Source organism: Harpia harpyja, chromosome 9 (genome assembly GCF_026419915.1).
Source record: "Harpia harpyja isolate bHarHar1 chromosome 9, bHarHar1 primary haplotype, whole genome shotgun sequence".
In the NCBI taxonomy this organism is placed as follows: Eukaryota; Metazoa; Chordata; class Aves; order Accipitriformes; family Accipitridae; genus Harpia; species Harpia harpyja.
Window position 1 is genome coordinate 12,150,608 of NC_068948.1, and position 26,014 is coordinate 12,176,621.

General features: G+C 43.3%; 1 protein-coding gene across 1 annotated transcript in view; it reads left to right on the forward strand.

The window, feature by feature from the left end:
- The first annotated feature begins 447 nt into the window (after positions 1-447).
- The window catches only part of SLC7A10 (solute carrier family 7 member 10), a 45,789-nt gene continuing 20,222 nt past the window's right edge, over positions 448-26,014 (forward strand). Inside the window, 2 exon segments of the mRNA XM_052795421.1 lie at positions 448-489; positions 491-587. Coding sequence (XP_052651381.1) covers positions 448-489; positions 491-587 — 139 coding nt within the window.

Consider the following 26,014-nt stretch of genomic DNA (forward strand, 5'->3'; position numbering starts at 1 on the left):
AGTGAAAGTGAGCCCTGCACGGAGTTGGGCTGCTTGGTTGGTCGTAAAAGTCATCCAAAAAGAGCTGCGGGCACGCGGGCTACCTGGGCTTTGGGGCAGACCCTGCTGCCTGACAAACCAAACGACCGAACTGGTCATTTGACGCTCGGCACTTACCAAATTGCCCTAACCTTGGTGTTACCGAGCTTGCTTCCCCCCCCGCGCCTCGGGGGACACGTTAGCAGGTTTCTCGGAGGCGGCCGCCACGCCCGCCACACGCACCTCGTCCGACACGCAGCCCTCTCGGGCACTGTCGCCCTGCGAGGGACCTTGCGGGGCGGGGGCCGGCCACCCTCCGCCCGCTGCCCGCAGGTGCCTCCCCTCAGAGAGGCGCCGACAGCCCCCAGCACCTTCCCGCCACCGCCGCGCGCCCCCCCCCCCCTCCACCCCCCGGCCGGGGGGCGGCGCATGCGCGCGGCGGCGGCAGCGGGGCAGAGCGGCGCGGGCAGCGATGGCCGGCGGGGAGCAGCGCGGCGCGCCCGGCGGCCCCGAGCGGGTGGCGCTGAAGAAGGAGATCGGGCTGGTCAGCGCCTGTGCCATCATCATCGGTAAGGGCTCGCGCCGCCGCCGCCGCCGGGTGCCCCCGCGGGCAGCGCTGGCCGCCCGTCCCGCTCGGCTGAGCCCCGCGCTGGGGCGGGGGCTCGGGGCCGGCCGGCGCGGCGAGTGGCGGCGAGGCACGGCACGGCACCCGCGGGCAGGTGTAGCGGGGCGCCGGGTCCCCAGCCGGTACCGGTGCCGGGAGGGTCACTGGGCGATGTCTCGGCCAGCGGTGGGCTGGGTGGAGGGAGAGAGCGGCGGCCGGGACGGCGGTTCACTGCCTCCTGTAGTGTGCGGTCCTTCTCGGGGTGCTAACAAAGTAGGAGTAAAAGCCCCCTCTACCCCAGTTGTTCAGCTGAACACAAAATCGTGAGATTTTCTAAAGCGTTTACCTGGTGGACTTTGGGGCGGTTAAGGCTCTATGCGGCACTTATACTTCGAAGGCTAAAACAAAAGTTGATTCTTTCACCTGAGGTTGGGGTTCTTCAAAAGGAGGGCGGCAGCTTGGGCTGTCAGAAGGCCACCGAATATCCGGGGACCCACGGTGGCTGTGCGGGAGTTGGCAGCCCCGCCGTCCCCGCTTCCCACGCCTGCGGATGGCTGGCAGAGCCGCCGCCGGACAGGGCCTTTCCTGACAAACCTGGTCTGCGTGTCACAGCTGCCAGCCAGCGGGGCTGAGCCTGCTTCTCCCATAGCAGAGTCAAAACCGAGAAATCGGGGCAGGCCGCGCTCAGCACCTTCCCTCAGCATGCTCTGTCACCGCGGCGTTTGGGGAAGGAGCAGTTTCCCAGCTGAACACAAGCAGCCTGTACTAACCCAGTAAGCCTCAAAATCCTGTGGGAAGATCCAGCCGTTACCCTGAGCTGTTGGAAAGACTTGCAATGACAGTGGCAACTGTCGGGGAGGTGGCGGTGGGTGCGACAGGAGCTGCCGCATCCTCAGGAATGTTCTGCACAGTAGCAGAATTGGCTGGGACACCCCATTGCGTCTGCATGAATGATGTCCGCAAGCTTGAGGAAGAGGACCTTACTGCATACTTCCTATACGTTATCATACTATCCTACTGCAATTTTATGCTGTTAGCGCTGTATCCCTTTATGCCCCATGTAGGTGGTAGGGTTTTGCAAAAAAAAAAAAAAAAAAAAAAAAGGAGAAATTTTAATGTCTTGGAACAGGACCTCTTGCATCGCGAGCGAGGCTGTTACATAAAGGGAAATATTTAATTCCATTCCCATACTGAAATACTAACATCTAATGGGCAGCTATAACTGCAATTTGGGGGAAGATGTGTTCTAGGTATGCAGACATATCTTTACATTGAATGCCTTGGGATATTTAAGGGAGAAAATCTAGTTTCTGGATCTCAGTGGAGCACAGACAACCTTGCATAAGAGTGGGGTACGTGTGGGTATTCAGCGAGGCACAGTGCTGTAAGTAAGGCACTTCAAGGGTTAGGTATCACCTGAGTTGCTGCTGGCCATAGGGAAAATTTATGGCATTTATGTCATTTGTTAGTCCTCGTATTAGACAATTGTATCTCAAGACTGCTATCCTGCTCTCCCAGATCTCTTTCCAGTCAACCTTTTATCAACCCGACTCACTTGCAACAGAGCAGAATACATATATATATCTCTTGTACAAAATAAACCTTGTGAAACAGCCTCTCATCTAATCAAAGACATTTGAGTAGGGAAAAACATTGACATTTATGATAAAGTCTAGGAATGTCAAGCATTTTAAGTATTAGAGAAGGTTGTCTGCATTGCCAAATAAAGCCTAAAAATTCTGCTGCAAATTCCCCCACATTTTGATAAAAGAAGTTTGAAATCAACCCTAGGAGCCTGTTTGGGGGTTTGACTTGTTTGTGTGCAGGTGTGTGAAATTACATCAAGTATCACAAAGTCTTCAGTAACAAAGTGATATATAGTAAGAGTATAGCATAGCTTTGTAGATGTCACTACATGAAACATGACAGCCTATAATCAGAGGATACTGTAAATTACACCAAATGGACTTGCAAACCATTACTGGAGTTAAATAAGAGAAATCTTATTTAAGACTCTTTCAGTAAAAAAATGAACTACTTGATCTGAATTGGTATTAGGCAACGAGTTAGCTCACAAATTTTCTGTATGATAAAATTTAACATAGGGGGAAGAATTCTTTCCAAATGATTGAATGTCGGCAAAAAATGGGTGCAGTCGGTGTCGTAGCCTTTTGAACTGATGACAGACCAGGACTCTTATGTCAGCCATCATAATGGATTTCCTGTTTCTGAGCTGGGGGGGATCTCTTCAAAGGTTTAGGCATCAAACTCCGATGTGTCCCATGGCAAAGGCATATTGCTTGAGAACACCAAGAAAAAAGAAATCACCTTTGAAAAAAACCTCTTCTTGCTCTGCATGGAGCTAAAACAAGTTTATGCTCTCTATTTTTCTTTAAGTGTTCCTGTAGGTTATCTTTATTCAAATAGTGTATAAAAGTGCTGCAAATACAGAAAATGTAAGAGGATATTTTTGCATTATCAAATAGAAGTTTGATGCTGTGATCTGCTGGCATTACACCAAAAGTTCTGTTTTAGCTGACTGCTCTGCAATTCTAATCAGCTGCAGGATGGATATAGAGAATTATAATCTTCTAGTAATTAGTAACAGGAAGAGGAAACACAAGGGTATTTTGGAAAATACTGTAAATATGAGCCTATAAATATGTGATTAATAAGCTCATGGTGGCCTTCTGTACACTAATTCTACTTGTTTAAAATAAAGCATTATATGATTTGCAATTGGAGGGGAAAAAAAATCAAATGGTTTTCTGAGTGTTCCCTAGCACAGTGAAATGAGGTGAAAGAGAAGGCTTGGAGGTGAGAGCACCATTATCTGGTATATTTGAGAGTTTTCCAATAATGTCCGGGTCTCTCAGTATTTCATAGTCCATTAGGACCCCATGAAATTTCAGTTGCACCTGAGGAGATAAAAACTACCTCTAGATGCAGGTACATCACTTCATCCAGCGTAAACATTACAGGCTTCTGGCTGTTAGAGCTAAGGAGGTGTTCAGCCTGCCCTGTGAACTCGGGGCACATACTGGTTTGGGGAGCAGTGACTCTGTTACAGGAGGGCAGAGGCAGGCCGCATCCTGCCAGCTGCCCTGCAGCTCCCATAGCCTGTGCTAATTCACTGCAAAACAGGTGTTCCTCTTCCATGTTTTGAATTATAGGACCATTTTCTTACTACTTTTACAACTGAGATATTTGTCAACATAATAAATTGCTATGCCATCTTAATACTCTCAAAACTCATCCTTTGAAATTTTTATCCTCTCTTTATAGAGTTTTGAAAGGCTTTGCCATAAGAAATACCAGTTCATCTAACACAAAATCTTCAGAAAAAAAGGCAGGACAAAGTACATCAAATTAAGAACATAATAGCCTGTCCTATATCCACCCCGTAGGGCAGTCTCCTGATTTCTCCCAGCAGCCTAGCTTTCTCACAACACATAAGACTATCCTTCATTACTTCATTATTTATATATTTTAAATTTGCATACAAACAAGCCTAATTAGAGAAGAAAGCTGTTTCCAAAGGTTGTTTCATGTTGAGGCAGAAGACACCTCCTCTTTGGAGTATCCTAATGAAATGCAGGTGCTAAATACAAAAACTTTTTGTTTTAATGCCAAAAAGAGACTGATACTTAGTGACTGTGAAACTGAACACAGTGTTTAGTAGTAGTAACAAATCTTTCTGGCAATTCATCCTCTCTGCCATAGAATTTTGGAAAGTCCCTGAGACTTGCTGTAGGAGTACCCAAACTGCTGTGTCTCAAACATTGTTATGTACAGTGAAAACAAATCTCTCACAGGCTCCAGGTATTAATAATGTTCTAATGTACTCAATTACACTGCAAATTAAGCTTGCCAATACTCAGATGAAGGGGTACAGCTTAAAAAGTAGTAACATACGTCCTTTATTATCTATTAGATAATGACTTAGAGATACTATATAATTGCTTGAAACCTGAATTAGTATTTATTTAGCAGACAGAAATCTATGCCGTATTTAATACAACAGTTATTTTATGCACTTTCTACATAGCTGGCTTTATATCTCAGTTATAGAGCTATATGTCTAATTAAGATTATTGCACATGTATCTTTTCTATGAGCACAGGCATATGTTCTATACAGAGAAACTCTTATGTTGTGCCTTCAATGAGAGTTTTGCCTGTGTAGATGAAAAACTAAGTAAGAAGCTCCATGACTTGGCTCTGTGTAGTTTCTACCACATTCCACTGTTCTTTAGAAAAGTACAAGAATTAGAAACAGCAGCCTGATTAACGTCTGATACCAGCCTGGTTCTTTTGGTCTGAATAACAAAAGTCACCATTCTTACATTAGAAATGTACATTTACCTGTATACACAAATTGCATGTATAAGACATTAACAAGAGATGTTTTACTGTTTAGTACAGATCAAGTGTCTTTATGTAACACGAACAGTTAAACATCCCTTAAAACATTTGTTTATGCGGTTTCTAAAACTGCATGAAAGTAGCCATAGGGTCATACTCACATTATGGTTAAGTCTGTTGTATACACATGAATGATTTTATGTCAGGCTATATAAGACCCATTAGAACACCTACAAATTGAGCCACAATAAAATATGTCAGTTAAAACTAAATACATCTCCTCATTTTGCTTAGCATAGGCAGTCAAGTTATCTGCATCAGCTGACTTGGAGTTGCTTAAAAAATGTTTGCAGTGCTTATTCTACTCACAAGCTTGGTATAAGATTCCTTATAAACTGGTTCCCAATTCAAGTCCAATGTTAATATCAAAACTGCGTTCAGCTGGCCAGTGAGCAATATGTTCAGTTATTACTACTTTTGAAAGTAGCTTTCTGGAATTTATCTGTCCACATCGCCCAGAAAACAGCACACACTCACTTTCTTCCATAGCTGATGTCGGTCAAGCAACTTACAGATGGTCTCAGCAGAATGCATACAAGCTGAAAAGCTCCCTTACATTGGAGATGCTTCCTAATGTCAGGGTTGTCCTAGTATGTAGTGAAAATTACTGTCCACGTTATGATAATCCATCAAGGGAATGACCAGATAAGTTTCTTTGGTTGTCATTATATCTGCCTGGCATTGTACTGATTTATTAACAACTGCATATGCATCTACAGGGAAGTTTTCATTTGCAGAAATATCACTTCCAAGGGCAGCACTCTGAGATAACACCGAGTTCAGAGGTATAATTGCACTGGGTGTGATTTTTTCTCCTTGCCATTAACAGAAAACTATTTACCAGCCTTCCTGCATGTCTATTCGCCCTCTCCTTGCCGCTATGTCTCTTGCTGTTCTAACATGCCCTAAATCCCACAGACAGTCTTTATAGACAGAAACCTACTACAGGATTTGGAAAGCTGCTAGCTTATCACTGGGGAAGAAGAACACATAGAACTGGGAATAGCCTCCATACTCATCTTTTTCATGACGTAAAAGAACTTAAGTGGAAGTGGATAGGTATTAACGCCAGCTGCTTGATGAATCCTTTCCGATCATGTTTCATATGCCACTGTTGCTTAAGGAGACTGGTTATTGGTCACTGAATCAACCGGCACCCGTCAGATCCATCTCTTTATCAAGTAACATATCAAATCATTATGAGACCATTCCTGGTCAGGCCCAATGGACTTCACTGGAGTAGTACCCAAGTTACAGGACTGCAGCAGAAAGATAGATGTATGAGAAAGAAGAAAAACACCCACATCTCTAGGCGATTTCTTCTGATTTCTGTGATCCTACCCAGAAAACAGTGGTGCTGTTGCAGGAATCTTCTCTGAATCTGTGTGAGAGCATTTCACTTTTATAGCTAGCTGAAGTTTCAGGACACACTTTTGTTCGCTGACTTGTGAGAGTAATACAGATTACTTCAGTGGTTCTCTTTCTCAAAAAAAAAAGTGTTTCTAAAAAGAAAGAGTCTTCCTTATCTCTGTTACACACCTTGCTAACTAATATTTTGAGCATTCAGTTCCACATGGCACTTTCTAACATAACACACAAAGTATTTACACATACATGACTTTTTTTCAGGGCAATAGTTCAGGATCTAGCTCTGGACTGTAGAGAAATGTAATTCAATATCTTGTCCTCTTACAAATGCAAATTATGGTTAAATAAAGGCAGCAGTCAATTTTTGTTCAAGATAAATGGCACATCTTCCTTACTAGTGAAAAACCAAAGACACTTCTGAGGCACTTTTGAGGCTTAGGCTCAGATTCAAAACTACTGAAAGTTACATGTCCAGGTTCCGTATGTACATTAAAGCTGATAGGCATCTGTAATTTGGTATGATACCCAGTATGAAAAAGAGGCACATACTGCTGAGAAAGGTCAGACCCTACATTTTGAAAGAAAGAAACCTAAGGATGCCCATCCAAAATGCCTCATGCAAGTTACATTTATGTCATGATGCATTTTAGGGGTGTCACTGTGTTCTCAGTTCTTCGAGGCTGTCCAACATACAGTTATCCATCAGAATTGTTTGGGGTAGCCTTTCACCTGAGTTTAGGGAGCTGAAAACAAGCTGCAGTTTTCACTTGCAAATAAAAACCATGGCAAAGTTCAAATTAAGCTTGGTAAAAATCCAGGGAGATCCTGCAGCTTCTCTGGGCTAGCAGCTTACCTCTGAGACTGAATTTACTTTCCTCTTTTAGAGGAAGGCAAAAAGGAGGTCTAATTAGAAATTCCTGGCAGAAAAGAAAAAGAAAAAAACCTTGACTTTATATTTTTCTTAATTGAGTCTTTCTGGACATAGAGAACGGTTTTGTTTGTCCACAGATGTGCTTTTCTGCTGCAGTCTGTATCCAGGACAGTTCAGCATGTGAAGTCCCTCATGTACCATACAAAGAGCAAGAGCCAAAACAGCAGCAAAAAAACAAAGTAAAAACTGTGAACGTGAAAAAATCCTTCCCGTATGATCTTCAGGAACAGCAGTAGGGCATAATGATGATCTTTTGCAAAAAAAAAAAATCAATTTGTACTTTATAAAAAGTCAGTGATACTTGAGCAAAACTTGCAATATTTGTAACACAATTCTGTTGCCAGGTTATTAACTGTCAGGTATTCATTGACTGGTGGTTTTGGTTTGGGTGGGTTTAGTTTGGGTGGGTTTTGCTAGTTGGTTTTTTTTTTCCCTTCTTACCTTCTAAAAAAGTAGAAGATTCTGATTGGGACACAGTGACTCAGAAGGCTGAAGTGATGGACTTTCTGCAATGGATGTCAGTAGTTTAGATACTCTGCAACAGAAACTCCTTCTTCCTTGATAGATGAAAAAACAAAGGTAGCATCCTTTGGTAGCGTCTTACTCTTGATCTGGCAGTACAGTGCCTGCTTTCAGCAGTGCCATAAATCTCCACTCGTGTTCCCTTTTCCTGTGCCTTGCAGCTCATTTCCTTCTAGCATAATGTAGCCTTTTCTGTTGAGAAAGTCTGTTCTGCTTTGGCAGGCTCACAACAAGCAGAAATGGTTTGGTAGAGGTTTAGCTTTTTTGTGTTTGGAGCTTTTTGTGTGCCAAACTTTTTCTTTCAAGACCCTGTTTTTTATTGGGCTGTGGGGGGCGGGTTCTACTAGCTGCCACACTTTTTTGTCATCTTGATTGCAGCATGATAAAATGAGAAGGTGTTTGTCAGTACCAAAGCGGCCCAAATATAAAACATCCTAACAGTGTTGTTTTTTCTGCTGGTCCTGAAAAACCCAGAAGTCTCCCAAAGAGTTCTTTAGCAGATGTTCCACGGTGAAGAGCAGGGAGCCAGCAATCCAGCATGGACTGAGCATCTCAGCATCCTAATTCCTTTTTAGATGCTTGTATCCCTCTCTGTACAGTGAGAAAGCATAGACAATATGCAAGCCCTGTTCTCCTGCAGAGGAAAGCCATATATAGTGGTAAATACATTTCTTCATATGCCAGCCTCCACAGAATCTCTTTATGCAGTTTTAGTTTATTCTCCTGATGTGTTCTTCTGGCACTGGCCTCTCCAAGTCAGAACTGAAAAGCATGATTAGAGGAGTGGTTGTCTACAAATTGTTCCCATCTTCAGGAACTTGTAGATTCTGTTTTTCTGATTTCATGGTAATGAATGGCCCAATATAGTGTTAGGGTGAGCCAATTAAATTCTTGCTCCTGGACGTGGTTCATCATCTCTTTCAGACAATAGAGACAAATTCCACTGGATCTCAGAGAAGGAAAGGTAGAGAGGAATATACTGGTGATGTTTAAGCCTGAGGAATTTCTGTATCATTGAGTAATGGAATAACCCCCACAGCTGAATTGCTCTGATTCATTTAACACTTTCTTTAGAATAGTACCAAAATTTATGGAAAAATAAAATCTTTCTGCATCTGAAAATTAAGTTGACATTTTTTATCTGATCCCTAAATACTGTTGTAATCACACTTCAAACATGGGGCTTCAAGATCAATAGTGTAAAACATAGCATTAAAAATCAGCAAGTCTTCAGAAACGTTACTTCTGACTCCAAGAAATAGGTCAGTAATCTGGATGAGTGGCAGTTTTTCTGCTGTGAAAAACAATAGCTCTTTCATCAGTTACATGAAGCCGCATAATCTAGATCAGGCCAAACATCTTAATATAATATACCACAAGAATTATGTTTGAACAATGTAAGGACCTTATTTAGAGTCACAAAAGCCAGGAAAAATCAAGTTAAGGAAGAATCTCATTCTATTGAATACACTGGGTCAGAGAACTAAAATCCACAAATTACACGATCTATGACAATGAATGTCACAAGGCTGCCCATCACAAAACCTCTAGTTCACCTGTGACACTGGACAACTCACAGACCTGTTAATTATGCTACATGAACTCTGGGTCAGATAATCACACAGGGATGAGCAGTCAGGCTAGAAAAAGTTGCTTTCTAAGTACAGACATGCATTCAGACGGTGGAGGACAGAAGTTGAGCTCTGAATACTGAAAAGTCTTCTCTATAACTTAAGCAGTTTTGCAAAAAGGTCATTGCACTTGAATACATGTGCATGACGTAGTAAGCCATAGGTCTGACAAGAAAAAGCATCATTAGTTGGCTAGTCTCTTGTAGTTCCTAAGTGTCTTCCATCTTTTTGCTGTTACATTGTGCAACCACCATGAGAGAAGGAGAAAAAACTATTAGCACGTGTCATATACGATGCGTTTTTAATAGTCCCATATTGTTCTGTGAGATCGCTCCTGCTCAGGCCCCACAAGGAAGGTTGATGAATCCTGAAGAGTGTTCCTTGCCTCTCTGCCAACCCGTGCCTTGGAAAGGATCAATATGTGCTTCTCCATAAACCTGAAGATAATGAGTGCCAAGGAATATGAGGACTCACAGTTTCAAGCTGTGTGCTTTTATATCATGAAAATTCTTCCTTTTGTACAAAACACCCAAGGGATCTGTTTTTCTTAGGGAGTTGCAAGGAATGGACCGAGAAGAATGAAAATGAGGGGTTGAGTTCCTTCTCTGGATTATTTCAAAATTTTTTAGCAGCTCTCCTAAGAGCTTAATAGAATAGGGTTTGCTTGCTTGTTTTTAGGTAGGTCATCTCAAACTATATTTCATTTCCATTTCCCCATGACTTTTTTTTTTTCCTCTGCCCAGATTTTGTCCTGTTTTGATAGCAGACTTATTTCTTTGGTAGTTGGTGTTTCAGTCCTTGTTTTATCACTAATTTAAAGCAATGCAGACAGTTCTGATGTCCATGAAAGGGAGACAAAACCATTTCAGAAACAGCATTCTAGGACTCCATAAACACAAAAGTTTCATTGTTTCTGGTACTCTCATAGTTTCTGGTACTCTTAAATGCAGTCTGAAAACTTGAAAAGCCATACAGTTTGGAAACATAGGTAATCAGCTCTTTTTATAAGTGTCTTGAAAATAGTAATAGCATTAGTTAGTACAAGAGAGCAGAAAGTATCCAAGCTTGTTAAGCTCCCAAACACTGTGCTTAGACTCAAGTAAATTAAAAAATAGCTGAATCAATATTTTAAAGAATAAGGGAAAGAAGTATTTGATTCTGGGTGGTGTCCTCACATGCCTAGCCTTCAGCTTGGAAGGTATTTCTATTTGTATGATAGAATTAAAATATTTGTAATTAAAAAAAAGATGACAAACTACTTTATTGTACTACTGCTAGTAGATCTTGTTGCAATAAAGCCATTTCTTAGGGTAAACTCTGCCAGAGACCAGTAGGACACAACGTCTACATGTTTGTTGGTTGTGGACACAGCCAGTTCCCTAGCAACGCCTTAAGATTTAAGCAGACTATTACAAAAGGTACCCAAATCCTGTACATATTACGAGTGCGTACAGAAGGAATAGCTCCCCTTCGCACACTTGGGCTCCCGACAGAAGATTAAAGACCCTTTTCTTAACAGGTCCCAAGTCCCTCAAATCCTACTAAAGTCAACAAGAGCAGAGGACTTCTCTGCCTCATAGGATCAGGCCCTAAATTAACTTAAAGCAGCTAGGTATGAAGCACATTATTCTATTATTACCCACATAACGGAGTGAGGCTGGCAGTTGTACCACAGGGAACTTCGGTGTGAATGGGGCATACTGTGTTCAGGCTGTGCAGCACAGCGGAGAGCGATGGGGACAAGCATAATATGTTCTCATTAATTAAAGTTATAGGGGGCCAGTCTCGCACACTCCTTTTAGCACAAATCTAATAACGAAAACACGTGTGGTTGACGAAACGCAGTCGGGGCACAGAAGCTTCTCAGGCATCCCGGCTGCCCTTTTCAGCGGGTAGGGATTGTCCTCTCAATTTCAGAAACAGGGAAAGTGGCACACAAAGGCCAAGAGGAGCAAATTCACTTCCAGCCACCAACTCGCAGGACCTCGCTGAAGACAGGTCTCTGAAAACACCATCTATTGAAATCTCTACCTTTCCCTTTGTGGCCTTCTGAGATAGTCCAAGGACTTCTTGGCTGAGATTTAGCTGCTCAGAAGCACCAGAACTGAAAAACCCTGCAACGAATGACAAAATTTCTGTAAAGTGACATTTATAAATTTATAAAGAACCTACTTTAAGCAGAAGTCTATTGTTTTAGGTAACTGAGAAAGAAGAAAAACAAGATAAATCAAACATCTCTGATCTGTGGCAGAAGTAGAATAGAAAGTGTATCATAACTAGGGCCCTATACATTGCGATGGCAGGGATGTTCAGGTCTGCGTTAATCTGTATTTTGCAGGATTAGCTAATTTAACTCCATGTTTCTTCATACTCAAGACATTCTGTAAACAAGTTTTTCCATCTGAGGGGAAGGAGTGACTTTTTTGGATGAAATTTTTATACAGCTGGTCAACTGCTTAGAGAAACCTGATATATAAAGACATCAGTGAGCAACATGAAGGCTAATAACTCTAAGGATATTTCAAGACATAGTTGTAGTATTTGCTAATACAGGATTCATATGCACAAAATAAAGTTATATAGTAATATTGCTAACTTTTGAGAACATATTACAACAGGTCTGGCATTTTCCTTAAACTCCCAGATCATAGCTATTTAAGAGTTTCAAGAAAAGCTACCATTTCTTTTGGAAATGAAGAAGTTTCTAGTTCTTGTTGGTAAAATTATCTAAATGTATTCTTTAAAAATAAATAAAAGATTTTAAAGTAAACAAAGTCAAGATACAAGTCAGCACCAATTTCTAAATCCATGAGGACAGCAACACAGCATTGTAAGTGATGCCTGTAGAAGTGTATAATAAGCTGATAAGTATTTGTAAATCTTGTTTAAACTCAGGTTGAGATAGTTATTAAAGTGCACTTAAAATTAGGTGTGAGCTTTAAATCAAGTATCATTGTGCAGTAGTTGTGCACACTCCAGGAAGCATAAATAGGCTTTTTTGCTTTTAAATTCCACCTCAGTTCTTCAACTGTAGTGAAACATAAGCATATCTTTGTATTCTTTGCTGGAACAGAGACAGAGCCACATAGAGATGTAATGATACTATGCTGATAGAGGTAAAACTAACTACACCAGAATTTGCTAACACAGATTTACAACCAGAAGAATGTAAACTTGAGAGCCTGAGTGATTTCCAATAAAGGACCTGTGAAACCTGCAAGAGCAGCAAACTTTGCTAAAGGCTCATGTCTTGTTTACATCTGCATCCAAAATAAGGTTTGTGTAAGATCCCAGGCAGTGGCAGTAGAGCTTGTAGGAGATTCTTAATCAGTCTTTCTTCCTGATAATGTAACCTGATCTATAACACAACAGTTGGTGTATTTGGAAGGCAGGTTACTGCTATTTTCATGTTGCTTTGGTTTAAGTATGTATTGCCTGGAATTTCCATTCAGGAACGCGCTGTCAGGATTCAGTTCCTTTACTGTTCAGGACAATGTTGAAGACTAAGCTTTAAGGTAAAGTTTAACATGCTTAAATTCCCATAATACCCCTTCAGAGATTAAGGATCAAGTGACGTCTAGTTTAGAGATGGTCTTCTTAATGGATCCCAGGTTATAATGTTGTCACAGGCTTGAAGAAGCTACATAAGCACGGTCAAAAAATTGACCGGTTGGCAGAGTTTGAGTGCACTTTTGTAGGGCTCGTCTTTGTGGGGTCAGAGCAGGAGGTGTAAAACCTGATAATTTGAGGGAAAACCAGGGGCAAGAGTGGGAATTAAGTTTTTCCTTATTTACAGTTGAGTAAATCAGTTCAAGCTGTGTCTTCTCCAGACCTGCTTATTCCTGTAATGCCACCCTGTGAGTCCCCTTCATGTGCCTTTGCTGCTGCAGAGCCCTGCGGCAAACACAGCTGACGTGCATTCTGGTAGCCACAGCTGGGCATTGAAAGGGCCCAAGTGCATGCAAACAAAGTTTTTAATTCTCAAGGAGGAACATTTTTCCCAGCAAAAAGCTGCAGAGTGATGCTGTGCAAGGTAAGCAGGGAGGTGCCACAGTGGCTGGGGAGCAGGCTGGGGGTCAGGGAGACTGTGCCAGTTTCCAGGCTGGTTTCTTCCACTAGAACCTATGCTCGTCTAACAAAGAAGATCCTCCTGTGCACTTGTATTAGTGTACTGTGTGACTTTTGAAATTGCATACTGCCATTTTACTGCATCTTTCTAATTAGGCAAAGGATGATACTTCCACAAGGACTGACAGCTTTCAGGAATGGACAGGAAGAGGCTTTCCCACTGGGCAGCAGCTGCTGATAAATTTACCAGACTATTCAAGTAATCTGTTTACCATGCTCAGTCACAATCAGCAAGAAGAATAGAGCTAGGGGGAGAAAAAAAGGGAAAAAAGAAAAACCAAACCCACAGCATTTTCTGTGAAACAATTATGCTTCAAAGATGGTTCGAGGGTCCCTGCCATTGGAATGAGTAGGGCTGAAGAGTCTGGGCTGGCAAAAAGCTGTATCTGTTGTACTGTCCTCATCTGACCCACAGCATTCCCTGACACAGCTGAACTCTTTGGTCGTTATTAAAGCTAGGTTGGGGAGCTTTAGAGCAGCATTTTGTAATTGCTTTTCTTCTTGATAAATACTGAAAGTCACTGCAGGTGCAGTGGGCACCATGAGAGCTGTCCCAGAGGCACAGCTGTCACTTGCAGGATTTCTCAGCCAAGGGACAAACATTAAATCAGCTGCACGGGCTGACATCTGCTTCTTAAGCTGCTGCAGGGGGGGACCTTGCTCCACTATCAGTTGCTTTCCTTAAAATCAGGATTTATCTGGTAGTATTCTGTCACAGGGTGTCCTAGAGAAGACCCCCACCTCCTCCAGTGCGCATGCAGGGCAGGGCATTAGGAACTGCTCATTTCTACATTGGGGGATTTAATGACACATTTCTGCCATTTGCAGGTGAAATTCCAAGTCAGGATATTGAGGTCCAGAGAGCACAGAAAACATATGTCGGACAGATAACAAGGGCTAATACCCCATAAAGCTGCACTATTTATAGAGAGCAGTGTGCAGTGCTGCACTTTCTTACCAGGGCAACCCAGGGATTTTAGGAACATTAGAGGGGTTTCATCTACATCCCTCTTACACCACTAAGGTAGGTTGGTATTCAATTACTCTGTGGAAATTAGTGGAAGGGTTGAAGCCTTCTCTAACGCCACAGGAGAGCTTGGCTTGAAGGGTCACAGTAGCTCAGCTTTATGTGCTGAAGTCCCGCAGCCAAGGGTGTGGTTTGAGCCCCTGTTCCCTGCAGCCTGCTGCCACGCTGTCAGTGGTGATGCAGTGGGACCCACCAAAAAGCACTGCTCCACAGCTCTCTGTTGGGACCCTCTCATCTTCAAAAAGCGAGTGGACAGGGTACTCCAGGGCATGGTTAATGGTTGGACTTGATGATCTTGAAGGTCTTTTCCAACCGAAATGATTCTATGATTCTGATTCACCTGGCAGCACTGCCCTGCCATAAACCCTACTCAAGGTCTCTGGTGCGAGGGAAGAAAGCAGAAAAGAAAGGTGCAATATGAAGCTCAGCAAAGATGGCTGGTAGTAATCCTCACCTGGACACACGGCCTTACTACTATGTATGCTGCTTTCAGCATGGCAGCGTGCTGGAGCTCACTCAGTGTTACTCCTTTGAGAAAATCCCAAGGAAAATGCTTCCTAGACCCCAGGAGAGGGCTTTTCCCAGTATTTCTGCCTTATCTGTGGTATTCATTGCAGCATATAGAGAAGGGCAGAGGAGGCTGAGGTTTGCTCTCCGTGGTAATGAAATGCAGACCACATATCCCAACACTGGCAAGAGAAGAGGAGAACAAGTCAGAAGTTAAGGAAGTAGAGAAATCAGACCAAGTACAAGAGTCAGAACAGAGGAGCAGGAAATAAAGCAATGGACTGTGTGCCTGAAAAGAGCAGACAGAGCCTGCAGCCGGTGAAAGGATTAGCAGAATAAAAGGAGTTTTCAATTTAGAGCAACGACAAAAATACTGTCATACAGGCTTTAACTTCTCCTTTGATATAAACACATTGCAGCAGTGTTACACAAATAAAATGGAATAAAACCATGCACTAGCAGACACCCGACTTCTTTATTATTTCACATGCTCCTAAGAGGCCTGATCCCCAGTATCTCCTCACCATTTATCTACCTTAGTGCAGGCCTGTCCTCTGCACACATCATCTAAATGTTTGGTCTCAAGCACAGGGAGGCATTACACAGGTGGGGACCAGCACTGACTGATGGAGACAACCATGCCTCCTTCCAGGTTCTCAACTGGGCCCTGCAATTTTGAACACACAGATTGGTAAATGAATCTATCATACCCAGTGTATGCCCACCTGCGTACTCAGGAGAGCTCTTGAACAATGCCTGCAAGCCAGAGAATCAGATCAGAGTTTCCAGTGCTGTTTTTGGTTAAGAGAGCATTTGCATTTTACTCTAAGTACTATATTGATAATATCCCACATCACGTCTTTTGCAGTGAGGTCTCTGCAAAAGCACAGTACAGATGTGCCCTTCCTACAAGTACAGTTAGCACCTGCCAATGTAACATCCTTTGAATGCTCTTCAAGTGGCAGATTATTTTGCGACAATCACATTATTAAAACAGAGGCTTAAAAGCTTTCTTGATGAAGCTTCTCTTGGCTGGCCTTCTTCTGTAGAAGAGAAGCAATTGACAAATTATTACTAATTTTACAAAGAGGAGATAAAAGAGCATCGCCTTTCAGAAAGGTAGAAGCTTTAAACCATCCCATTTTCTGGTTTTAAGCTACTGGGTATGTTGGCAGAGGTTGGGCTACTAACAGTCTGAGCATGGTCAGCCTTGTACGGTAACCAGCAGGCTTCAGCTAAACAGCAAAGTACTGCAGTCCCATAAATGTACCTTGCAGGTTTTGCAAGTACTCCTTTCCTCTAAGGCTGCTTTGCACTGCTAGGGGAAAGTGATTCCAAACTAACAGTCATCATTAACAGTTTATACATCTTAAGCCAGAGCCAGATGTGCAGCTTACTTCTTTAAAAGAACTTTTCAAATGGCCCCAGATATATTAAAGGTCCCGGGAAGACTGAGGTTAGCAGTTCTCACAAATTTGCTTTGATTGCTCTTCTCTAGATTGTGAATTTTTCATCTAATTGCAACACAGCTGCCTAACACGCCACAAAATCACCACCATGCAGCCTTCACGTACAAGTAGTATCTGCTTGCAACTTCTGCTCGTCAGTGCTCTTTCTTTGCAGTTTAATCAGTCTTACATTTTCTGAAAACATGAAAGACAAGAAAACAGAGGTTCCTCTCTCTCAAGGGAAGGATACACACAATCGTCTCGCAAACAGGTAGATCACAGTAACACTGGGGAAAACAGCAAACCAAAAATGTGACAGCCACAAGAATATTCCCTAAAATTCAGGCTGAGAATGATATTCCGGCCTCGCTGCAGCTCCCCGACTTAGCCAAATTAACGGACGCTTTCAATCCCTGATGCTTCCCCCCTGGCGGCACTGCGTGATTCCGCCTTTTTCCTGCCGTTCGAGAGCTCGGTCCGGTGGCGGGGCCCGGCCGGGGCTGTGCCGCCGCGGAGGCCGGGGCGATGCCCGGCACGGCCTGCAGAGGGCAGGTGTGCCCGCCCGGCGGGCGGCTGCCCGCCGCGGGGCGGGGCGGGGCGGGGCGGGGCGGGGCGGGGGCTGCCGGCCTTTCCTGGGCCCCGCACCGCGGCCCCCCGGGTGGCGGAAGAGAGGGAAGGGGTGGGGAAAACCGACCGTGGCTCTGGGGGGTTTTGCGTTCATGAAAGGTTTTTTGTTTGGTTTTCTTCAGTGAAACGGTTTTGCAGGAAACCGAGCCTGGCTTATTAAATATTCTAGTCGGTAAAAGGCAAAACGATAAATTGCAAGTACCCTCTTGAGGATGCTGCGGCTCGTTTTAATACAGAGATAGTAAATTTTAATATGCAAACATTAAAATGATTGACAAACCTTCATAGTACCTTGTGCGATAGCAAAATCTAACCCTAGTACCGAAACAGACTATCACACCCTCTGTCAGACCGCATTGGTTATTATTAGCAAAGTTATGCCTGAAATATTTACTTTCCTTTACTCGGTTTTCTGTTCTGTGCACGCCTTCATTGTTAGAAAAACGTGGTTCTTCAGGTCCTCGTGGACTACACCTGTATTTTAGTGCTCAAAAGGCAAATACCTTCTTTATAAATCTACGACAATTTAAAGAAAACACTTCTGTTGGTATTTTAAGTAGCCTGATTTTTAAAATCTTTAAAGTTAATAATCAGATTATAAATTCTTAACCCAGTAAAATCCACTTGGAATGCTGGAATTGCAGTTTATAATGACTGGTCATGTTCTTACTTGCTAGGAATTTTAACATAAATATTTGAACTGAAGTCATATTTTAAGATCATTTAATTTTGTTAAATACCGATCCCTGTAGACATTAAATTATCACTGTTACTTTTATAGCCATTTTTCAGTTTTTCTTTTGCAAGCGTATTAGGAGCCATAATTCATTTTCCACTGGTACAGCAGTTAGTTACATTTTTTACTCGCATATGAAGTTAAATGGCTATTATTTTAATGCCAAGCTCTATAGATCCTTTTATCCATTCTTCATTAAGAGTTTTCTGAATGCCAGTTAAAAGACAAAGAAGTTCAAGGCCATTACGTGAAATATCTAAAACACAGCCACATAGCCTAAATTCGTGCTTGACTAGAGGTTAAGAAAACGCACTTGGAGTGTTTGCTGCTTTTAATTCAGCAGAGTCCCTATAGCCTAGTAATTTTTTTAGGCCTGACTGCTTTGTTGATTCAGAACTTCATTTACGCTTTGTATTTTAATTGCGGGGGGGGGGGGGCACTTATAATCTCTTGTATTAAATGCTGCACTTGCTGTTAATAAGCTGGAGAGGAGCAGGGCAAAGGCTGCGCAGCACCTTGTGCCCGTCCATCCCGTTAAGTGCCGCAGCACGGCCTCGGTGCACGGCAGCCGTCGCACTGCCAGCACTGCTGGCACATGGGTCAGGGCAGAGCCCGAAGTCAGCCAGGGCAGAGTGGCAAGTTTATTTACTGTAAATAAATAGAGCCAGTGGGACTGCCTGTGCTGCCACAAGATTTCCAGTTAGCACCAAAATTATGAGCTACGCATTACTTCTTGGCTGGTTTTGTAGGTGTGTCATGCCCTGAGTTCACAAACAGGCAGTGACAATCAAAACAGTCTCTAGTGTCCTCAATTAGAAGTGCTTAACTCCTGAGAGCCAATTAGTAACTGACAATTAGCTGGACTGGAGGCTGCTTAGTTTAGCAGTTTTCTGCTAAATAAATATCCACGATGAGTTACGTCATCACTGTTATTGAGGTAATCCACCTCATACTTAATTTGGATTTAAACAATTTGTAAAGCACGATTCGTTTTGACTAAGCTTTTTTTGTTGTTGTTAAACAGTAATCCCAAATCTTTACAATATTTCATACTCAAATAAGTTATATTTATTTATTAACTCTCAGGCAGGATGCAAAGCTTCAGCATTTGTTTATAAGAGAGCTATTTTAAGCAATGACACAGACTGTCATCCTGTTGGCCTGAACAATGTCTACTTAGATGTGGAAGTCCTGAGAGGATGGGTAGATTTTTGATTATTCTTCTATTCACAGCTATCAGTGAAAACAGTCTGTAGCTGCTCTTGAGGATACAATATACCAATATATCAAAAGAAAGCTGTAACTGAAACCAGGTTGGTCTCAAACATTTAATTAAAAAAAAAAAAAAAATCTCATTTTCTACAGCTTCATAAAAAAAGTGACAATTAACGGCTTACATTCCCCACATTGGCACTGAGAAAGGATGCTGGACTTCCCCTTCATAGCTGAGATATCCAGACACGTACTCAGACCATCTGTTACAACTGTAGCACTGAAACACCCAATATACAGTTGGGGATATAATCCTCAATGATGCTGACCACTGTGTTTGACTACTGTCTTACTAATTCCTACTCTGACTCAATAAACATGGGACGCACCTCCGCAGTGATGCTGAAGGGAGCAGGACACCCGGGTAATGCAGGCTTTCCCCCTGCCAGCACTACCTGCCAGAGGCTGCCTTTGAACATCGCATCTCCCTGCGGCATTACCTGCATCGTGCCACCGACTGCTGCGTGACCCACCTTGAGCTTTGGAGTACCATCTCCTGAGGACAGTAAACAGCACTTGATGAAAGCAGGAGTCTGGCAGGATTTATGCTCATGAACCATACACAGTTTTCCAGGAATGTTCCCTGCTGTAATCCTTCACTGAACAACTACTCACAAAGTGATTTACCTGACTGTGGCCAAAAAAAAAGAGGTGTAGAATTTCTTTGTTGTTAACTTTTCACTTTGTAGGGGGAAGAGCTGCTTAGACAAATTTCTAGTCCATATTACAGACCCATTCAGAATTTCAGATGTACAACAGATCTTTAAAGAAATGCACAAGCAATAAAAAGGTATGAGTGATATTTTTCTTTGCTAACCACACAGGAAATTGCTTAGTTTTATCAGAAATATGGTCTCTAAATACAATCAGTAAGGCCATTCCAAAAGAACTGCTGAATACTTTCAACAGGCTGCAAGATCCATTATTTCTACAGTCTGCATGGATTGTGTGCTGCAGATAAATAAAAGATGCCCTAAGGACTTTGCATGCTAAGTGAATACGCAAAGTATTACCAGGTCCCTTTATTTTCTCACAAGCATGGTGGTAGTGTTTTCCTTCAAAGTGCAGTTCTTGAAGTATTTTAATGAGAATTCAGCTTTTGTTTAAAAGATGAGTTTCAACTCCCATAGTTACATTGAAAAACACCAAAACCTGATCCCAAATGCACTCTCATAGTTCAAAAGCCAGAGGCAAAGTGAGAACACTGGATTTTTCAGTAAAGCCCCATACCCTAATTTTCAGGTCAGTACCATGGTTCCCGAATGGTTTAGCTCTACATGAGGTGCTGACCTACGAGCAAAACGACACGCTGCATGTGTGAGCGACTGGTCTGGAAAACCCATCTCACGGCCCGGTCTTAGCGTCAAAATTACAAACACAGAAGAGCCCAAACATAATTAGATAAAGGACTGGAAATTTGAAAGGACAGGGGGGTTGGCATTCTGTTCGGCAAAAGCCTGGTGCGGGACCCACTTCCACTGAGTCGGTAGAGATGGAGTATGGCTGATAGGAGAGACTGAACTCGCTTTGTACCCACTTCACTGCCATATTACAATAGCTGGTTTGGGTTTGTCCGACCTCCAGCAGGCTCGGTGGCACCAGCAAGTGCACTGGGTTGCAGCTGCCCCAGCCCTTTGGGCTGTGAGTGTGGCTCACAGAGGACAGGCTGAGCTCCAGTCACAGATAAGACTCCCCAGCAGCGGATTACAGCACCACATACACAATTTATATACCATATATACCATAATACGCCCCTTTCACAATAACTCTTGAAGTGGTATTATTCTATTAGAACCTTGGCTTTTGTATAAAAATTATGTTCCTAACCCTCATGAGTTGTTTTAGAAAACTGTCAAAATCTGAACCATGAAGCCTTAAAAAAAAAAAAAATTACAAAACACGGAAGGCAAGTAAAATAGCCTGAAATATATCACTTCTAAGATCTTATCCAGTGTTATGGTGTTGGTTTTTGGGTTTGGGTTTTTTTTTTTGGACAATGTTGAGAGTGATTTCCACATCCTAGAAAAATAGGAAAGGGGGAAGAAAAAAAAAAAAGTGAAGAAATGGCTGTGTCTTTTCACCTCTCCAGTCAAGTAACACATCCAGCAGTGCTGCGCAGCTGAGTGAGAGCACCCCAGGGCCTTAGTGAACGTGTGCAACCAGCAGTGTGGGAGCAGATCACCCAAGGTCTTGCTGGCTCTAGCAGTCCTGCCGGAGTCACCTTTTCACACCAATGAGCAGCTCCTGAGCAATTCTGTGGGCCAGTTTCTCTAAGTGAAGGACAAAAATGCTTTTCTTTAACTTCAAGCAGGCATAGCTGTGAGGTCTAACTTTCTCCTCACCCCCATCACAGACCACTGTTATTGTGAATAAGCAAAAAAATAAATAAATTCACAGAATTTGTCAAGCTCAAGGCTCTCAAATATCTCTTTTACAAACTCTCAACTTGACTAGAGCAGAAAAAGGATTTCGTTCCAGAGGTCAGTATTTTTGCAGGATGTCTTTTCAAGGCTCATTGGTGCTCCACAATAAGGTGCTGGGTTGAGGACAGCTTCTGTCCTGCAGAAAACCGATACTTGTTTAAGGTTGGGAATATGAGAGGGCTGAGAAAGTGAGTATTTTTATTATTATTATTATTATTAGAAACATTTTCACATGCCAAGGCAGCAGGCTTCAGCCAGCAGAGAGAGACAAACTCAGGCTCATCATCCCACTCTCCCCTCCTTGGCACACTTCACCTGCCCCATTTCATGTGGCTCCATCTCTCTCCATCCTCCGCATTTGTGGCTGGCGTAATGCATTGGGGTGCGTGGCACCACAACATGAGTATCGATCTGCCTCGCACAAGCAATTGTGCTATGTGAATGCATCAGTACCTCCTTAGGCTTGATCTGGAGGTGGTGAGAACATCTCCCACATGGGAAGCTCATAATCTAGCCTTTTTAGATGAGGTGCTGTTTACTGTGATTACTTAGTACTGATTTGTTGGGATTGGTCATACAACTTCCAGTAACTGGCTCATACCTCCCAGGCAGGGCTAAAGCTGTACAATTACCAACAAGAATTTTTTTTTTTTTTTTTTTTTATTCTAGGCAGCCTATTCGGTATTATATTTGTAAGATATGTCTGTGGCTTGAAGATGTGAAATTCAAGCATTAGTTTCCTTTTGGTTCAAAGAGGTGGTTTTGTAGCAAGAAACTCTAGTAGAGGCCATGAAGAAGCAGAGGAAGTGGCTGTTTTACAGGAAGTAATTCATTTTTTCCATGTCTTCACATCTCAGAAGAAAAAAATAAATAAATGCAGTGAGTATCAGGAGTACCAGCACTAGTAAAGCTGAAACAAATTATCCCCGACATGGTGACCATAGTAATGACAGTCTCCCTGAACTGCACAGCCAATTTCTTTTTTGCCCCAGAGTTGCTCACCAAATTCCCTGCAGTTCCTGCTAACCAAGGCTTGCTTTGAAATACCTGTTTGTAGACAAAGCACCTGCCTTACTGCTAAGTCTTCTGGCCTAAGAACTTCTGCTAAGGAACATGAGACCTCTTGAAAACTCTGCGTCTCATCAGGCAGTTTCTGACATCTCATTTTCATAGAGCATTTCATCATCTCCACCATATCTATTTTTAAACATGTCCTATGCTGAGTGAAGCAAAGGTACTTCCCAGGCACATTTACCACATTCGTGGCAGGTTTCCATAAGAACATTTTGTTGTCGGAAGGGGCGTAGCACTTCCACTCCTGCTGATACGGCTTTTGCACATGTTGCAAGAGCAAAATAATAGGAAATCCATAATGATTTTGGAAGAGAGTTTTGCCTTATCATATTCATGAAGGACATTAGATTTTTAAAAAATATGATTAACTACTTAGTTTAACAAAAAAATCCTGTGAACGTTTGTGTGAAAGGACCATCCAGACGGTTGTCCTGCTCCTTCGGGTAGCTGCACCCAGGAAGCATTATCCTTAAATAAAAAAAGTACAGGCTATTTCGAGCTCAATACAGACTTGCACACGAGAAAGACTGCTTTGGCAGTCTTGCCGTAACAGGAGGGCATCACTCTAAGTCACGCTATGCCATGGACGTCTCCTCCCTGCAGCAATTTGGGTTTTAGTAACAGCCCTGCTGCCGATGCCCCTCGCTGCCCATCACCCGGGCTGCCGAGGACAAGCAATGCCCTTTCCTATAGGCAGAAACCCAAAGCACAGAGAGATTCAGGGCTTTGACAGTGCCAAGTGCAAGCATTTAAAAAACACACCGTAGACTATCTGTCTATGCATTTAGACTGCACTTTATCACCGCCATGCCAGACGACTGCCGCCACCTTATCTCTGCGGTTACGCCTCACCAGGACTTGTATCTCGTTTCCCTGGGTCCATCACAGCATGGCCTGATCACACTGCTCCCCACGGCGCTGCCGCCACTTATCTCCCCATTTCCCCACCCTTCCCAGCCTGCCAGCAGGTCTGCCCATCACACCGAAGCAGCTGAGCAGGTACCGAAAGCCAGGCACACAGTCGGCTCTCACCCCCTCGCCAGCATGAAAGCCACAGCGGCGCTTGGGGGTCACCCCATCAGCCCCACGCAGCACGGGTCTGCAGAGACACCACGCTGTAATGTTGCACATCAGCTTTGAGATTTTTCTGGATTTCTCCTCTGTTATCAGTTTGGGGGATGCCACGCTGTGTTTGGATTTTATCCTTTCTCCACGTGCTGACACAATGAAAAGGTGACACAAAGCGTGGGAGTGAAAGCTCCCGCCAAGAGCTTGCTGAAGGATGGGTATTTGCATCTGCTGTTTGATGCCAAAAATAGCAGCAAACCTGAGCTAAGGTGAAAGAGAGCACTGAGCAGGAGGAAGCTGCGTGAGAGGAGCCAGGGGATTCATTTATGGGTTATTCTGTCTTTGGGCGATTCCTGTTTGTTCAGTGCTGGGCTTGCCAGAAAGGAATATTGTCCCATCCCAAAGAGGCAATTAAAACCTACAAATCTATTGTGGTGAAAAGTGGTACATCCAAAGTTCAGCATGCTCCCCAAAACACCACCAGCTCCTCGCAAAATTGCAGTATTTTCAGGTACATTGATCTATGAAAAGAGAGATACACAGGTATCTATGCTGGTAGGTAGCAGAACATTTTTAAGGGTCCTTTATAACTTAAGACCCTCTTCCGTATGCATCGCTGTTACAACTGCAGCACACAGCAGTACCAAAGACTGTCAAGACAGTTTTTAAACTCCTAAGGCAGGTATTTCTTTTTCAGCTTAAATTCAAGATTTGTTACAGTTCTTGAACAGGGCACAAGCAGTCTTCCAGCAAAGCTTGTTTGTTCTAAATATGTTGCAATGCTTCAGCCAGCAGGAGAAACTATGACCAAAAAGCCCCATAAATTTTATCAAGTATTATGTACGCTTTAGCAATACATTAACTCCTCATATATCTTCTTGAAAGATTTCACCACTCCACTCAAGCCGTGTAGCTTCCCAGTAGGGAAGACCCAGAACAAATCTATTAGTGCCATGAATAATATTGTGCGACTCATCTGCATCAAAACCCATTCCTTCAGCACAAGCTGCCGTGATTAATGCTGTAGCATTGCTTAGGGCTCCCTGTGCTAGTTCAGCTAAGGGATACCAATATTTAATTTTACTGTTATTCTAGTATGATCTAGTTTTGATAAAATCTATATCCCTCATCTCATTTTTTTTTTTAAATGCATAGAAAGTGCTTCTGGTCCTGGTGGCTGTCCATGCCAGCTGCACCAGGAGGTCGCAGGTGGGAGATGCCTCAGTCTTTCTCAGGGCCTCCCTCCATGGCTGACATCTCAACACTGCCAGGATTTTCCTGAGCTCTACCCTTGATCTCCTCCATCACCATTTAAGCCATTTGTTTCTGGCTTAACCTTATCTGTGCATCATGGACATTAAAAAATGCAGCCCATGCACACACACACAAAAAATGTGTTCCTTACAAACATTGCAGATTTGCAGACTTATCTTCTCTTGTTCAGCTCCTCTCCAGAGTAAACCTCCATCCCTCACATCATATTTTACAGTCTCTAGACTGGGAGCTGCTGAGCACAACCTGGCCACCAGCTCCGGAGGGGAAGGAGGGAAGAGCATGGGCGAGCAGGGCTGGCTGTTCCCTTTCCCTTGCAAATCTCCCTGCTCCCACCCGTCTTACACCTTCCCATTTCTCCGTCCATGAGCTGCAGTGCCAAAGGGACATCCCTGCACCAGGGCCTGTCTTTGCAGTGGAGAGAGGGAGGAGATTTGCACAGCTGTCCTCCCTGCCAAAAGGAGCATTTAAAATAGCCTTCGAGTCAACCTGTAATCGGTTTCCTTGCACATGCAGCTCCTTCCCGAATACAAACCCGCCCCTGCCTGGCATTTTGCCACTTTTTAAGTAAGACCCCTTGAGGTGGCCCCAGCCTTAGTGCAGCGCTGCACCCATCTGTGGAGGATGGTGTCCAAGGTAGCCGGAGGGTCCCCCGTGTCACTGGTACAGAGGCACCTCATGGCTCGTGCGCCAAAAAGTGTCCTCTGTGGGAGAGCGCTGAAGAGCAGATTGAGCACTGGTCACAGAGCCAGACCAGCCAGCCACAGAAGTCACTTGCTGAGCCCTTTAACAATGCACTAGCAAATCTTTTTTCTTTTTATGTGGCTTTCAGGGACGATATAAAATTTAATAACGTTGCTTTAAAGGCATTATCAAAATTTTGGTGCTATTCAGTGTATTTCCTAAAATGGCAGCTGTGTCTCTCAGCTTTCAT